This window comes from Amia ocellicauda, chromosome 15 (genome assembly GCF_036373705.1).
Source record: "Amia ocellicauda isolate fAmiCal2 chromosome 15, fAmiCal2.hap1, whole genome shotgun sequence".
Taxonomy (NCBI): Eukaryota; Metazoa; Chordata; class Actinopteri; order Amiiformes; family Amiidae; genus Amia; species Amia ocellicauda.
In genome coordinates, this window is record NC_089864.1 from 10,195,892 (window position 1) to 10,214,160 (window position 18,269).

General features: G+C 38.1%; 2 protein-coding genes and 1 pseudogene across 2 annotated transcripts; 1 reads left to right on the forward strand and 2 right to left on the reverse strand.

Moving 5' to 3' along the window:
• Nucleotides 1-89: 89 nt before the first annotated feature.
• dnajb9a (DnaJ heat shock protein family (Hsp40) member B9a) lies at nucleotides 90-3,472 on the reverse strand. Its single transcript, XM_066723830.1, has 3 exons — nucleotides 3,382-3,472; nucleotides 2,353-2,598; nucleotides 90-1,917 (listed from the first exon to the last, which is right to left on the reverse strand). The coding sequence occupies exons 2-3, from the start codon at nucleotides 2,567-2,569 to the stop codon at nucleotides 1,478-1,480; spliced, it is 657 nt and encodes a 218-aa protein (XP_066579927.1). The 5' UTR covers nucleotides 2,570-2,598; nucleotides 3,382-3,472; the 3' UTR covers nucleotides 90-1,477.
• A 5-nt stretch (nucleotides 3,473-3,477) lies between these two features.
• On the forward strand, nucleotides 3,478-6,447 carry LOC136771492 (THAP domain-containing protein 5). The gene is made up of 3 exons (XM_066723829.1): nucleotides 3,478-3,804; nucleotides 4,419-4,629; nucleotides 5,474-6,447. Exons 1-3 carry the CDS (start codon nucleotides 3,722-3,724, stop codon nucleotides 6,326-6,328), a joined length of 1,149 nt encoding a protein of 382 aa, XP_066579926.1. The 5' UTR covers nucleotides 3,478-3,721; the 3' UTR covers nucleotides 6,329-6,447.
• A 9,845-nt stretch (nucleotides 6,448-16,292) lies between these two features.
• Nucleotides 16,293-17,624, reverse strand: LOC136711105 (vasopressin V1a receptor-like; annotated as a pseudogene).
• Between the last annotated feature and the right edge of the window lie 645 nt (nucleotides 17,625-18,269).

The window sequence follows — 18,269 nt, forward strand, 5'->3', positions numbered from 1 at the left end:
TGTATTATTGTACTTATTAAACGAAGACTTGTTAAATTGTATATTTGGAAATGTGGGAGCACTGACTGTACAAAAGACAAGCTGAAGCATTATTATATTCAATTTATTTATTTTCCAAACAAGAGCACCCAGAATCTACAACTGTCAAGGTCTGTTAAATGTAAATTTCATCCATAGGATTAAAATAATGAAAGTGCAAGACATTTCAGCTGTACATCAATTCCACGTTACTATAAAGCCAGCAGTAACACAAGCAAAAGCAGACAAAAATAAGTACAGAGACGAAAAGCTGGCTAGACATATTGCACATTAGATACTGTAGATCAAAGATAGGTCTACAAAAAGGGTATGAGGTAACAGAGTCTATATGTTAATGTATGTTAAACACCAGGTGATTACAGATGGTCTCTCTTCATTCGAATAGCTTTGTAAGTCAGGGTTAACAACAGCAATATTACAATATGCCATTCGGAGTGCAAATACTCTCCCTTTCCCAAAGATGTTGAAAAGTAACAATTTTCAAATATTATTTCCTGCAATATCTAACATGATGAGACACTAATCTTGAAAAAGGGACCAAGTCAATAATCAGCTGCTATTTAAGAGTTAACAGGAAAACATATATCTATACATAAATAAAACTGAACCAAAATTCTAAAACTCTTACACTATATAATGCAAGCATTCCTGAGTATGAACTGGTATGGAAGAGCCACACATTTCAGCAAAATGAGAAGTCCACAGTCTAATCTTTCAGATGCATGTTAATTGTATCCCTGCCTAATTAACCTTTGAATAATCCCTAAGGCAGGAAATACAAATCTCTATATTATCCTGCTAAGTCAACACAAAGACAGCAAGATGTCTAGGGCAATCAATCATCACAAAATATTTTTACATTTCAAAACAGCTTGAAATTGTAATTAGTAGACAGTTTTAGACAATAGAATACTCAATGTTTGCACAATAGGTTAATTGTGATGTAGCACAACATAAATTGGATTGCAGCTTTTTGGATAAAATCAATCAAATTTACACGGGTCATGTTATGTTTGAACACCAGCAGTTAAACTACATGTTCATTTCAAAAAGGCTACACAATCATATGTGTTGGACCCTCAAGTCTTGGAGGTATATGCATTAACCTTGACTGGAATTCCAAAAGGTAAGTGAGGGAACTATATCTGACATTTATTGCTTGTAAGCAGAATCATTTTTATTGCATTTGCTGCATATAAAAAAAAAAATCTAATCTTTCAGCATCTTCTATGCGTTTTATTGTGAAAATAATTATTGTCCGGTTTAACACTATCTATATCAAATCTACCCACCCAAAGATGAAGGACTTCAGTCATGTCACAGCTGTAAATTGTTAAATTAAGCTTATTCATTAAAAAACAAAAAAACAAGATGAATGTTAACAATCGAACAACCAGGCTGGAGATCAAATCGTTCGTATTGCGCCTCCATTCCGGTCTCAGGAGCCGGAGCAGTCTGTGTAAGTGGTGACCATGTTGCCCCTGCGCTGCGTGACAGTCCTGCACTGCTGCTTGGCCGAGCCCTGGAACCTGCTCTCAGTCCTCACCGTGTGCCTGCGCGTGCCGTCAAACCCGCTGAACGTAAACATCTTCTCCATGTCTTCAAACATGTCGTCGAACAGCCCCCTGTTGAAGGGCATGTCCTGGAAGGCTCTCTTGTGGGCTTCCTGCTGCGCCCGGAAGTGGTTCTCAAAGTGCTTCTTATGATGACTGTGGTGATTCTGCCCAAAGATGTCAAAGTCCATGTCATCAAAGTTAAAGTTAAAGGGCTGCTCAAACTGTGGTCCGCGTCTGCCACCTGTACCGTCGTTGGGGAAAGACCCAAATCTGATCTGATCATACTGTCGCCTTCTTTTCTCGTCTGAGAGCGTCTCGTATGCTGGAAGAAAAGAGCGTGAAGACATTCAGAGACATTGGTAGACATTTCGAAATGACAAAAAAAGCTAATCAGGCTTAACTAACAATACAGAACATCTTCTAGTTTCCCCACAAGATTTAAATATCATCACCAAGACGTCAGTTTTCCAATTTCCTCTGCTCATAATGTAGTTTTCCACATTCTAGAACTAATCGCTTGTATTTTATTTGTATTATATCAACACATGCACACACTTACTTCCTGTTAAAGAGCTGACGTTACTTACAAAAGAGTAAACTATTTAAAAAAGCATATGAAATTAGGATTGAAGATACAATCCCCGAACAATGATAAAACTATTCCCACAGTGACACAGATCATTCCACTGAAACACCTGAAATCTGGCCCACACACAAATAACCCCCCTCTGGAAAAGCCTGTTGTGTATCATCTCACCTTCTGCAATTTCTCTGAACTTCACCTCAGCATTCGGGCTCTTATTCCTGTCTGGGTGGTACTTCATGGCAAGTTTGTGAAAGGCCTTCTTAATCTGGCGCTCAGAGGCGTCTTTTGGCACCCCGAGGATGTCATAGTAGTCCTTTTTGGCCAGGATTAGTTCAGAAATCATTAAAATCCAGACGGCAAATGTTAACGCTGATTGGGCAGTTGCCATGTTGCTAATTACCCTGGAGAGATGAAGCTCTGGAGACAAACACAGGAGAAAGAAGGATAGGGGGAAAAAAGTTAAGTATTTTAGGTTAATCAAAACAATGTGCAAAGGTTTTTAAATATTGAGTTTTCATTCCCTTGCTCATGCAAATTAAAAAATAGCATTTAGCAAAAGCCAAAGGACATTACTAATGCCAGTGGATGAAGCAAGCAGGGAGTGAACAAGTTATGCATTTTCTTCTAGTTTCACGCACACGAAAACGTCACATTGTCGCGTTCGCGTAGCGCAGTTGTCCGCAGTTCTGCGCCGAGTCTGCGCTGCGCAGCCAATGGGATCGGGGCGCTTCTGCACATATGCGCACAACTCTGCGCTAACGAACTGTAACAAATCGGAATATGATGCAATACGCTACTTCAAAGAAAATAACCAGATAATCGCATGCAGGACACGGGCAGAACAAGGCTACGTCATCAAACGCAAGAAGAAAGAAACGTCACCCACCGGACTGCATCGGACACAGCCCGGGCGGAATGCGAGAGAAAATATGAATACGACTTCAGCTTTTCTGCGTCTTTAAGTGCAGTCTGGTTGATTTTAATATCTGTAACTATTTCAATACAGCGCTTTTTTTTTTTATCAGCCTAACTTGGCTGCTGCCCGGCAGGAACAAAACATCAGCAGACTCGCACTGCGCAAGGAGGCAGTAACAACCACAAAACGTGACAAGACGCACATCCCCCGCGCAGTATACCTGGTGGAGGGCGTCATCTGGGTTTGAGCGCCGTTTTGCGTGTATATATTGTCTCTTAAGTTACCTTATTCAATGAAGATCCCCTCCGCGACGAGCACTTGACGCCAGTGCCACCCCTGCTTGCTGACATTCCACTCCGCGCCGCTGCATTCCAGAACCAGAACACCACGAAGCGCGATCCCATTGGCCGCGGCGGGGCCACGTGACCCGGGCGGCGCGCACGTGGAAGGCTGTTTGTAGTCCCGCCCGCCTACAAACACACGTCATCACCCGGAAGCACACAGCCTGGCGAGAGGAAGTGTGTGCGAGAGTTCAAGCGAAGGCTGGACACCAACAAAATAAATAAAATATAAGAATACAGTCAACTTTATATGAAATTGAGTGCATGAGATCCAGTTTGAGTTATGCCCCGTTATTGTGCTGCAAAACTCTGTAAAAACCGAGGAGGCTTGCCTTCGAAAGACAATAAGAAAATTAGTTTCTACCCGTAAGTTGTGCTTTTATAAACTGCCGAGTTGAGGGGGAAAAAAAAAAAAGCATCCACAGGCAATGGCATGTAGCGATTTACGTTGTCATATTTCATTTATTTACAGGAAAAATGTTGGCATTAAGCGTTATTTGAAATAAGTTAATGTACAATATTTGGTAATGTTATTTTCTGGGAGGAAGTATAAAATTCAGTATGATATATGTAGAAATTGTTATAATATCAATATTAATAATAATATAATCTGGAATAAATAACACATTTGCATTTAAAAAAAAAGCATGTGCAAACCCAGGAGAATATAATTAATTGGATATGGAATGAGTGAATCTACACACTAAAAACAACATTGTGCTCTAGCTCGACGTCTTATAGACCGTTTTTAATGCAATATATATGCAACACTAGCTAACTAACAACATGCAATTAAATACCCATTATGTCTTCCATGCATATATTGCATTTGTTGGGTCATGCCCATTATTAACATGATCCATAAAGTATAACTTGTATATGTCAGTGTTGTATGCAAATATGATCAGTTTATTCTAACTAAATAGGAATCGTCTTCTATTGCTACGTGTGTTTTTCTAACCTGTATATACCTTAAAAAGGTTCCCATTGCAAGACCACCAGCGTCTGCAGCAATGGGTCATTAACATGAGAAGGGAGGAGTGGACGCCGAGCAGACACCAGTACTTGTGCAGCGATCACTTCACGGAAGACTCCTTTGACATGCGCTGGGGGATCCGCTATTTGAAGCACACTGCGGTGCCTACAATTTTCCCCTTCACATATGACCGACATGAAGCACAATCCATGCAGGTAACCACTGCAACACTGTTTGAACTTAAAGAAGTGATGCAGTCTATGCATTTATACATGTGGTTATCGTAACTGTAGATTCACTGTAATTGCAACTTGATTGAGATCTTAGAAAAAGATAACTAAAATAACATATAGACAGTGTATATCACTATCGGCCAATATTGATCCACTGCGGCATGAAGGCCTTCTGAAGATGTGTCCACTTGCTTCAATCTACAGCTTCTCTTTTCCATGTCACGCCTGCAAGGTGTATCATGTCATCTTCCCATCTTTTATGTGGTTGTTTTATTATTATTACTATTATTTTTGATCTCTTGGTATCCATTCAGTAGCTTCCTTTGTCTATCTTTGATCTGTTCTTGCAATGTGTCAGTCCATTTACATTTTAACCTTCGCACACTTTCAATCATGTCACATTTTCATTTTGTTCTCAAATCCATTTATTTTTCTTTCTCTTCTTGTTATTCCAAGCAGACATCATTCCATGCTTCTTTGTGTCGTCCAGAGTTTCTGTATAATTTTTGCATTAGGTGACCAGGTTTCACAGTCATAAGTGAGCACTGGGAGTATGCATTGATTAAATCCTTTTCTCTTCAGGCAAGTGGGTAGATTTCCTTTCAACGGGGTGCTGTTTCTTCCAAATGTACTCCATCCCATTTTCACTCTTCTTTTGATCTCATCCGTAATATCTCCATTGGCACTGATTCGTGTTGATCTTCAATTTTCATAGATTTAATTTAGTTCATTTTAAGTGCAGTTTCTTGGTTGCATTCTTGGTCTTGAAATGGAAGCTGCGATGCATATATAAACCTTCTCATCCTGTTTTTTAATGCTTTTGCAGGATGAATGGAACAGACGTCACACTAAAAGGAAGCCAAGGCCTAAACAGAAGACTTCTGATATCAAAGACACTGATACATCTATCCGACCTGCTTCACCCCTGAAGAAGAAAGCACTCATTTTGAAAAGGGACCATCTCAGAGAACACCTGGACAGCCCTCTTCCCGAATGTGCGCAGGAAAAGGACGTAAAAGCTGTGAAAACCGAGTCGGATGGAAACGTGTGCCAGATCAAGACTATGTTTCTCATAGAGGCTGTGGAAGGAGTATCGTCCTGTGAGGTTTTTGATCTCAATGCTTCAGTGGCAGAAACCACAGACAATTCCCAGCCTGCAGATGAGCAGCAAGGAGGAGAGAGGACACTGGTAACGCCTGCGTCTCCTTCTGGGAGTGTGTCCAGTGAAAAGCAACACTGTCCCGACACAGAGTCGCCTTTGACAGTGACATGTACTGAAACCTCGGCTCAGTGCAGTGCAGCCGAAACCTCGCTTGAGCGGCTGGACGTTGCCATTACAGAGACGATTAACACGCTCCCTCTAGGCCTGCAGAGTAACGTCTTAGTAGAGACTGGAGAATCTGCGGAGATTGAAATAGAACCATGTAGCGCCGACCACATTTTACTGTATGAGCATTCATACTCTAAACAGGACATGGACAACGATCACCTGTGGAATAAGATCGCCAGTCTGCACAACAAAATAACCCAGCTGGAAAAGAAAGAGGAGAAAACCGTTGCGAAAATTAACGTTCTTGAAGGTGTAATGATGCATCTGAAGAAGGAGAACATTGTCTGTGAAGAGAAGCGCAGAGCTCTGGAGAACTACTTCACGTCTCTTGAGTTTGCTATGGTGGAATGATCTGAACCTTCAAAGTGTCCCAGCTATGAAAAGACAATGAGGCAATGTTCTCTGGTCGTGACGTACCCACATTCCCCCCCCTGTAAATTATATATAAATAAATATGAAAAGGTAAACAAGTCAAAGTGTTGGGCAGATTGTTTAGTACTTTTACCCCTTATAAAAATGACACATTTTAGATTGAAACTTAAATTGCAATTTGAATGATGCATATATATTGTTTTAAAGATCTGTTGCACAGACCTCTTTTATCAATGGTGTGACGCAGCTTGGGGTTGTGTGCATGTGTCCAGGGAGCCGGGTACTGTATTTGAATAGATCTCAGTGCTTTGCCGAGGCTTTAAAACAAAATAAAACCTAGCCCTGCTCATCATCAGCTAAATATAATGAAATTAAAGCATGTCCTTTTTGAAATCCACACAAGAAGCCTTACTAGAGAAAAAATCTCAGGATAGAAGTGTAGTCACAAGACAAGAGGTTGACCAGATTACTTAATTTATATTTATATAAAAATATGCAAAAAGTGTAATCATGTTTTTTTTATTTTATATAAAACCATTGAAAGGCATTTATTAAGTGATCAGAATGAGGTTTTAAACGGAGGGCTTGGTGGACCCCATTTTGTAAATACCTCTGCTCAGAGATGTTCATATATCCACATGGTGGCAGTGTTTTATAACAACATTAGAACATTGGGTGCCAAATTCAAATGGACAAGGAATGGCTGAGAACCATTCATTATTATTGAGAGACAACATTTTTTTTGTGTGATTCATTCATTGGTTATTCTTCATTTGCAAATTATAATAGCCATTCATTTTTCCTCTTTGCCCCTTTCAATGTTAGAATGATCTATTCATTCCAGTGGATGTGTCAAATAAATACTTATATTTTAGGCTGTAAATTAATACTTTTAAAATAACTAAGCCAGGCTATTTATTTTAATAATGCCAATTTTATATAACAGCTCAGATGGAATAAAATTCAGAACATACTGAAGTTCCTTGGAGCCTTATTCTCAATCCCAAGGAAAAAAAAAATGTTTGACTATCTCCTGGAAATTTAGATAACAGCACTCTTGCACTTTCAAGAATGTATGTGTCAATGATTACTGTGGCAAAGCATTCGGTTGAGAATATTGCGTGACCTATGAAGAGATCTGTATTATACAAGTATTAAAACCCAACTGTGTAATTTTCTGAGTAACGATGGCACCTTAATTGTAAAAGCACCATAATAATATATTTACACTCGCCTGTAAAATAGCCTCATAAAGAATAAGGCATTTGTTACTAAGCAACACACTTACCAGCTTTGGCACATGAAAAAGTGGACGCCTCAGCTGTTGATATTAAACACATATATTAGCTAGGCAAACTACATTCAGTTTTTGCACCAATTTAAAACCAACAAAACAATCAATATCAGATAATAATAGACATTGTAATAGAAATAGTAAAAGTGAACTACTCTGCAGGATAATGGCGCCATGTCCATGTGCTGTTTCATTTCAAGCATTAGCCCATGTAGTCCGTTTTTATCCTTATTCTACGTGCATCAGTGCTACCAATTGTAATTCATACGTATCTGCGGTTTGGTGAGCTGGGTTTGATCAGAGAGGTATCGCCTATATGGAAATTCAGCCTACATGCAAGAATGCAAACAGTTCAGAAGGCCTGGTATAATGTTTGTTACGCATTGGGAACATCGGGAAGAACTATTTTAATTTTCAAGTTTAATTAAGTAAGCTAAAATGTTTGCACAGCTGCTGGGCCCGCATAATAAGAGATGCTCTCCTCAGCAATACAGCGCACCTGACCCACCGCTGTTCAAACATACGTCTCTGTCCACATTGCCCGGGAGATGTACAGATAAAATGTGCGAAATGTAGACGTTTCCCGATTTCACACATCTGAATACTTTCAATTAATCAGAAGAAAAGATCTCAAATTCTGTGCTCATGCTTATGCATGGATTTAAATATATCATGCATTGCATTTACTAACATGGAATTATTATTTTTACTGTTTACAGTGTGTGGTTTCAAACACAGAATATAGAATGCTACCTGCATACTTGTTCCTATCATTAACTTCATAAAACAAGTTTTTAGTCATGTCCATTGTACAATTATTCAGCTTGTTACTGACAGGACCTTCTTGGCCTGGTCAATTTGTATAACAATTGAATGGTTTGTATCAAGGGTTACCTACCCAATATAAGATGCCTGTGAGGATAAGACTATTGGAACCTAATCCCCACTTTGTGGATTGGAGGCAGTGATTGGGAAGAGTAATTCAAAGGGGCAAAAGCTGGGAAAGGGGCCTGCTGTGTTACGTATCTTTGGGTGAATGAGATGTGAAGTGAGAGCCTGGGGTCTGTCCTCCTCCCGACTTTAACTTTAAACTCCAATTTGTACACTGTTGCTTATAGCAAATATTCCCCAGGCAAGCTGTGTTAGTTTCCTCTGTGCATTGTTTCTGTCCTATTTCATCTTAGATTGTTACCAAGACCAGCAGCAGCCTTGGGGCAAGATATAAGGGTGAGTTTCAAAGACAAAAAAAACAGTTATTGCCAATGACTGGTGAAAAACATGTGTCAGTATTAATATGAGAATAAAACCTATCAATATTAGAAGACAAAGAGCTTGACTTTCCAAAATACAGCTTAAAATTGGAGGTCATTTTTTGACCATAGAAGAAGGCATCTTTACACACAGAAATTGTTAAACCTAATTGAGCCATATTTACAGGCATCTGTAAAAAGATACATATTTTAGTTACATAATTGTACATTTTGTATAGGTGTTTTAAATAGAAAACAATACAATGGAACCGATCAAGATATGCAGTTACAAATGTACAAGGCAGGGGAAATAATAAGTGGAGTGTAGGAATATAAATAACTATTGAAGAGATAGTATTTGAATAGCATTTGGTGTTCTGATTGTAGTGAATGAAATGTGAAAGCTGTGCTCCTTGTTCTGATGTTTGCTTTATATTTATATATATATATATATATATTTATATATCTCCTAATGTAAGACAAGCTGCAGTTTTGATGTTTGTAATTAGTAAATTTCCTCACAGGGTGGTGCGTGGGGAGAAGAAATACAGGGATACAATAGATGCTCCACCAGATGAGTGGAATGAGTTATGTTTTATTTTATTAGTTAGCATATGAATCATCATATTTTAATTTTCAAATATGCCAGTTTCAATGGGAGGTCCCTACCCGGCAAAAGCACAGTAAAGTGTACAGTGGTGCGAAACAAGTAAAGGGGCTAATGGCCAATTACTGTGTGTGTTACTCTCAGTTTCAAGGTGAGGGACCTCATTTAATTCCCACGCAAGGTCTGAGTTATTGGCTAGTAGCTCAGTGGCAAAAAAGAGCAACAACGCCTTTGTGCAAAAATCTATATATTTTTTAAATTCCCAATAATCAGGACAAGGTCACTATAAAAACAAATAACTACATTTTACACACAAGACAAGGTAAAAGCCTAGGGGTTGAAATTAAGATTTGTGAGTGCAATGTGCAACATAAAAATTAAACAGCAATAATAATAATAATAATAATAATAATAATAATAATAATAAACATTTAAACAGTACAAGAAAACTTTATTCAGTCCAAAATGTGCACAACCCACCTATCAACCATACATAAAATAATCAATAAACAATTAAACAATATTTAAAAGGCCAAGAATAAAACAATCAAGAAGGCATATGCATCCTAATAACGAGTTAATAATTGCCCTCAAAGAAAATAATCCGAGATGGGAGAGACTCTTAAAGTTGCAGAATATAAAAACTTAATTAAAAGCGCCTAGTTAAATCCTACCGTGGTAAAGACAACTAAAAAAAACACCATCAAGTATACTGTGGTAGCCTATAGCTTACGCAGATTTCCGCAGGTCTGCGCTGCTCCACCAATTGGATGTTCAAAGTTGTACATATGATAGACTCGATCTGGAAGAGTGTTAAAGACTTTAGTCCTTTACATTTTCATAGTGACCATAATCTGTGTTGACATCAAAGTGCAGCAATACAACATGAATGAAGGCAAATGTGTTTATTTTCATATTGATATGATATGCATGATGTGGATATAGAGAAAGGGACATCAATGAGACCTAGAGACATGAAAGGGATATCTGGGCTATTTGATGCAGCAATTGAAAGGTCTGGGTCTCTACTTTCTACCAAGCTATGAAGCAGCAACATTTAAAATATTTCATATATATTACATAGCATTTCATCTGTGTTTTTAAAAATTAGAAATAGGCTGTTATTCAAATAGTATTTTGTCCAAAGGGGGTTAACAGGGCTGGTTGTAATACCAAATTATTTCCCTGGGGACAAACAACAACCTGTCATGCTAAGAAAATAAATTGCACTCAATAAGAAAGATTGAATCACCATGGGAACCAGAAAGGGCCACCACATCCCAGCGATATCCCGTGTAACAGGACAGAGGTACCAGTGATGTCAAAAACATTGAATGAATTCTGTAATCCTGAAACAACTTTCATAACAAAAAAGGCTGGGCAGACATTTAGATTGAACCAATTGTGGAGACCATAATGATGCTGTAGTCTCAAGGGAAAGGAAATGAACATATTTGAAGAGAAATGTAAAAACAAAATCATCTGGGATTTGTTAGACAAAATGATTAATATTATGAAAAAGTGTTGTGTTGAACAGATCGTTTCATTCATATTGCATTGATTTTTAAATGCATTCTGCATGTTTAAACTGCCATGTTTGAGAATAATTTATCCAGAATAAGTGTTCTCCATGGCTGGGTTTACATAAAGTGTCATTGAAAACATGGATGGTTACATGGCAAATCAACTGCCCATCCCTCCTGTTGAAACTGCTATCTGCTGGTGATGCATAACACAAAATCTCACCGAGGGTCTCCATACATAAAAAGACTTTGTGCAGTACATTGTGGAATTTGCAGCTAGTTGAGTCCTTATAATATGTTATTTACTTTACTTGTGTCTTTGTTAATGTTATCTACAACAGTTCCAAAAGGGCATGCAGTGCAGGACCAGACCTGTACTTGTGCATTTCTAGAAACAATAATGATTTCCTGGCTAATATGGCTCACATTGCTAAATACCATGACAAGCAGTTTGGGAACGCATTCCATGGTGACTGTCAAGGAAAAGGGCAGTCTGCCTGTATGCACAGTGCAAAGTAATGACATTTGACAGGTGCTAGCAACAGATTTGATTCTTTTTGAGTGTGAATGAGGGATCTGAAACTTCCATTGGAAAATGAATGAGAACAAGTGACAGATGAATCATGTGAAATCAGCTTGCATCAATAGATTACTATTTATAAACACGGCAGGACTCTGAAATGGCTCTGTACTACACATCCTGACTATTGGTTGACAAATGAGGAGAAATTATGCCTTTGATCCCGTTTGCTACATTTTCCATGACCTTTTAGCTTTATAGAAAATAGTCTTTGCCAAGATGTAACTCTGTTAGCAGATCATTTAAACTGCATTTTTATCTTTTAAAGAATATTTAATAAAATAAACCTGCGGTCTGTGTTGTCTCAGGGGATTTTATGAGCATCATCATTAACATGGATTACTTGTTTTTTGTTTTGATGAGACTTTACTTACTGAATAAACCCCTAACCCCCATCCCCTCCTGCATCCAGACCAAATCATCTCATTAAGATTAATGAATCAACATTCATTTAAAATCCCAGTGAATGTTTCTTTGAAACCTGAGTATTCAAAAACGACAACCACTATTTAATTGCAAATATTTCTGTTTTAAAGGTTCTTATGTATATTCATATATTTGATATGATTGGAATGGTATTTTTTTTTAAATGTCTTTGTAATATAAAACAAGAACCATTTGCATAGTGTTGTTCTTTCATATTGCCATTCATCAAATTTTGCTTTTGTATTAGTCAAACATTTAATACTAGCTTTAAACTATCAGTTAATGCAATGCTTGTCACAAAGTATGGCAACTGCAACAGTTTAAAGTCACCTTGAGATACTATGTTCTTTATTTTATATTGATTTACAAGAATTTACGACAGGGTTATTATCCTTGTGTTTGCGTGTGAATTATAGACACTTGGTTTGATTAAATGTGACCCTGCATCACAAAACCAGACATAGGTTGCACTGTTTCATTTGACAGTAAATGTCAAAAACCTCTTTAAATAGGTCTGCCTTCTTTCAATGTCTATTTTAGCCATCACCCTCAGCCTTTGAAGTTATAATCTCAATTCAATCACAGAGTTGAGAGTAAATCTTTTACTAGAGTTGTTTTTTAATTTGTATCTATTTTTCCACTTTTTACAACATCAAACTAGCTAGGTAATTACTGTAGCAGGTGCATTGATCTGTATCAGTTTTAAGCATCTTTTTTATGGCAAACAATTCTGATTAAAAGCCTAAACCCTCATCATATCTTGGTGATTTAACTAAGACACAGTCATGGATTACAAACACTAATTACAGCTTTAACAGAAGCTCGGGGCAGCCCAAAGAAATCTCTACAGTAGGCAGCCCTATTGATTTTATTTTGTTAAAAAAAAAATCTTCATCATTAGAGAGATGACAATTTGCTATTTAAGACAAGATGGGAATCTGCAATTTTATAGTGAGACTTCTGCCTTGTTTTCTAATGGAAAGTTACAATTACTCAAGCAGTCTTATTATTTTGTATTATTATTACTTTTGCCCACCACAACCTCTCCTACAGATGTATTATTCTGCAGGTACTCCAACCACAAGGCAAACCAGGGACTCTTCCTCAGGGGGAGGGGGGTCTGAGTATTTAACTTGTGAGAAACAAAGCAGACCGGCTAATCACAATGAAACAGCCAGCATGAACTGCAGGGTTTGCATGCAACAGCCTGGGAGACTACAGTATGTATCTCTGCCCTTATGATGAAGACCTACTCATGCAATTTAGTTCATAAAGGGGATTACTGTGCCTGAGACCACAATGAGAGGATTTGGAGCACAAACGACAGTTATATCACTACAGTCATGACTGGCATGCCCAAGGCAACACTGAATGGATGGAGGTGGTGAAGGTTTCCCCTTGGCTTTATAAAGCAATAAAATGCACAACCGCCTTCCCCTCATTGGAATCGAGGGAACCATTATAGTGAATGGTTTTAAGACACTTGTCTTTATGAGAGGCAGTAAACCAATGCAATTAGTGTGGTCTTCCCTTGGCTTAGATTAGATTTCAAGAACTTGCATCGCAGGCATTAGGACAGGCTATGGTCTAGTGTTTAAACCAAGAATATCCTGTTTAGAAGCTACATGAGGTGAGCCTTTGAGGTGGATCTGGTTGAAGAATGTGGCACAATTAAGATACATTGAAGCTGGATGAAGGCTGGAATAACAATCATGTTTGCACCTGTACATGAAAAGCTCCACATGCAACTTTCCTTACTCCTTGCTCCAGCTTCCTCCGATCACACCAGTGTACATGTTGTCTGAAGACCCTCTCATCAATTAAATATGTTTTTATTTTTTAAACCAGTTTTTCATTTCAGCTAGGATTGTATTTGTTTACACCAGGCATCTTCTGCATTGCTTTGAGTCCATAAGAACGGCACCCAAAGCGTGAAAGTCAAGGCAAGAAGTGACACTATGTATTAAGGGTCTACAGCTTATTGCAAGTCTTTCATATAAGACCAATGGCTCAGGGAGCATGCAACTTCCCATTTATTTCAAGAATCACAATTTTAAACAAAAACTGTTTCTATATATATGTAATATAAAACCTAAGCCATAGTTTAAGCTGGAAAATTGTCATTTTCAGAACTGACAACAGTAATATATGTTACACTCCATATGGTATCGAATAACACATTTGGGTCTTTTGCTGTACTAGTAGATGGTCCTCTGCAAGTGGTAATTCTAGAGATTAATATAAACCTACAGTGAGAAATAAATTGCCACTTTAAGTGTAGATATTGCTGAAGTTCATGTACGCACACTTCCTAGGCCAGGCACTGAAATAGCGGGTGATAATGACCCACAGTTTGCCATTGCAATGTAGACGTAACCCAGTTGGAAACCTCAACTACAGGTCATAGCTTTGATCTAATATATACTTTCAGGCACAACATATATTCAGTCTCCCTACCCCACTTCCACAGCTTCTGTGTCTTGATTCTCCTGAATTTCACACTGCTTCTTGATCCATATATATATAATCATGTTAAACCGATGGAGAAAACTGTCATGGTGAATGATAAAGAGCGTGTGAGTGTGCCATTGAGGCAGGTCCCTCATGTTTTTAAGCTGCAGAGGATACTTGTTACTGACATTTCCTGCAATGTTTTCTCTTTCCCTTATGCAATTCCAGTTGCATGTACTTTTGGAATTGTGTCACATGGGGTTTGTTGCATACCGCCATGTAATTTGGCTCCTTCAGTCCTAATCCTCTAGCAGCGCAAAATTATTCTGCTTTTTTTCACCCACCTGTCAAACTCATCACCTCATATTTTAATGGGATTACATTTAAGCACCTAGGGAGGAAAGAGCATCAACTTTAAAACCTGTTGTTCTTAATTCAGCCTCAGTGTAGATGTGTCATCATCATTTTAATGCACACAAACTGCCTTTTACCCACTAATCACCATCCCAAGGGTGACACATTTTGTTTACAAATATAATTATATTGTTTCTTTATAAAAGTGTCTTCTATTTTTATACCAAGATAAGCCTGCATATTACCAGCGTTGTGTTTTGCCCTTTCAGCTGTGTTTCTTTTCACATAATGTTTTCTCTTCGACTTGACCACCATGACCTTAATTGCCTATAACGATTCAACACCTGAACACCCAAATATGTGTAACCTTTCCTCTGTCAGAATAAGTATACACCAATTATTTACAAATGAATGAGCTATTTAGTTTGAAACCAAATATAAACTAATAATTCTGAAGATCCTGCCCTTAAAACTTCTGCAAAACTGATGTTCTCCAGATCTCTTCATCATGCATTACTTTCAATGATGACTGTCAGTTCAAAACGCCCTCTCAGGTTAATGGCAGTATAAAATTATAGTTGTTTTAATTCACTTTTAATAACAGTGTTCTAACTATCTAATGAGTGTCAGTTATCTCAGTAATTACACAGAAAATAACTCACACTGCTTCGCGAGGTGTCGATGTTAGGGCAAAGAAAATCAGCACTGCTGAATTAAATTTTCATGTTAATAGTTTTATGTCTTGTGAATAAGATTAAATGTTTCAAACATTTAGGTAATGTAAAGGAAACAAAGCTAGGCACATAATTTGACATACTAGACCACCTGAAGTGTGGAAATGATTTCCGTAAATCTCTCTCAATTATACTTATCGCATATAGTTTTCTGAAAGTGAGTTTTGAATATATCCTCTAATGTGCAGTGGAAATTACCATGACAATTTATAACCCAGACTCATTACACACTGTAATCATTTACAGTCTAGTAGTTTTAATGAATCATTGAGCGATGGAATGCCGATAGAGACGGGTGGGGTAAAGGGAAATGGAGATAGATTCACAAGTTTTAATCCATCTGACTTGTTGCAACTTATTCAATTACAACTCATAACAATCATGAATGGGAATTGTTGGTTTAATTGGGTAGCAGGTTTTCAGTGCATTATCTAAGACGTGTATCTATGAACAGGCTTGGTAAATAAATATATAATATTAAATCCACAATAGAATAACTTAATTTACAGTAAACAAATAAAAACATACAAAAGTTTAATACTTACATATTTGTGTATGTGTCTTGTGCACTTTCAACTAGTAACAATGTGTTTATGTATTAAACATTTGATGCATTCAGACAGGCATGTTATTTTCACATTACTATCTTGGTGCAATGAATATCCTAGTATTACATTGTTAGCTGTAGATTAAATGACACAGTCAATGCATATTCATGACAAAACTAGCTATAGTAAAGGTAGATCCAAGGGTTTGTGCAGCTATTCAGACTTCACAGCAGCATTATTATGACAAAGACTGTACCTGGAAGATTATAGAGAGAGAGCGAGAGCGAGAGAGAGAGAGAGAGAGAGAGAGAGAGAGAGAGAGAGAGAGAGAGAGAGAATTTAAAATATGTTAAAAGACTACATCTGTCTTTTCAGTCCTATATTTTAAGGAAAGGTAATATGCTTGCCAAAATTATAATGAAATAAGTATGTCAACTTGTCATCTTGTTAAAAACTTACATTTTAGATACTGTAAATGAACTATTTACTATGTTAAACGTATGTAGTAGTATTACATAGTAATAATCAACATCATCTTCACAACAAATCTCTTTATTAGCCTAATTCCATTCTGGTTTGATTTCTCAGTTTTGTTTCTAATCTGTATTTGTCTGCTTACTTTGTGTCAGCGCATTACCTGGGGCCCACACAGACCACAGCTGGACAACAAAAAAGGGGGTCCAGCATATGGTGTACATGACAATGATGACAAAAGTAATTTTGATTGTTTTTAACATGGTTGTAGATATACACTTTGTGGATGTTCTTGCTCTTTGGTGTCCCTCGTTTGTTGTCAACTGATGCAAAGCGGGGGGGAGGTTGCTGTAGAAGTGAGGTCCGGTGGGGGGGGTGCTGGTGAAGTGAGGTCTGTGGGGGGGGGGGTTAGTGGTGAAATGAGGTCCGGAGGGGGGCTCAGCTCATGGAGTGTTTACAGCTTCCTAGAACATTGTATCTCATTAGTAAAAGAGGTGCTAATCAACTGTGAAAACACCTAAGTTCCACCAGGTTAAAATAAATTATCCCCCAAGATTTACCCCATACAAATGTTGCCCCCCAATTTCCCCCTGGTCACTTAAAAATCCCCCAATCTGGCAACAGTGACCATGGGTTTGCACACGGCATTATAGCGGTCGATGGTCATTGCAACTTTCATGTAAGTAGAAGCAAACATCGCCACAACTTGAAAATACTTGACACCTCTGCAAACAACAGCTGAGCCATTGAAACGATAAGTGATCTCCCACAGGAGTTGTGGCTGGACTTGAAAAAATTTCACCACCAGGTTGGCAAGACTCAAGTGCAGAAGGAACACGTGTCCATGAATTTATTTTGCGTCGTCTCCAAAGGGCACACAGCAAGAACATGTTTCCAAAGGAAGCCAGGACATAAATAACTGCCAGGATGATAACTTTAATGAATGCAAGCTGTCCATTTCCGTCTTCACATGCGAGCTTGTCCTTTCTCTTTGCATGCTCAGTGCTCCTTCTGCAGTTCAGCCCCGCAGTCATGCTTCTTGCCTTGTTTTATATTTGCTTAGCTTTTGCAATGGAAATAGCGTGGTGCTTAAAATGTTGAAGTCCGCAGTTTTATGTAGATGTAGATTTTAGCCTGGGCCCATATGCCTAAAACATCTCAGAATTACTCCTAGCAATCACGCTAAAAGTTAGTTTAGGAGTAAAACTACTCCTCGCTCAGAGTAGGAGGTAGAAGTTGTGGCAGAGAGCAGCCAGATGGTTTTGCATTGGATTATGTAATTTAAAATAAATACAGAGTTGTTAGTTGTTAGTTTTTTAGTTAATCAATTAAAATACAAAGTTAAAATGGATTAAAATACACAAAACACACAACAGTAACAACCAGCGAGCAGTGCAGGCGAGAGGATCAGCAGTGGGGAGTCTAGAGCCAAAGCTTTCCTTCCCTTTCCCTTTCCTTTCCTTTCCTTTCCTTTCCCTTTCCTTTCCCTGTTCTCACAACTCAGAGGGGAGAACACACATTAAAACGTGCAGATGTGAAATGCTCTCCCCGTTTCACACTACTGATTCTTCCGTTGTACACAGGAAATTGCCCACAGGTGGAAACACTGGGGTATATTCATGAAGGGTTTCACACAGATTAGTTATTTCAGACACTTTTTCTGTATATAATAAAATACA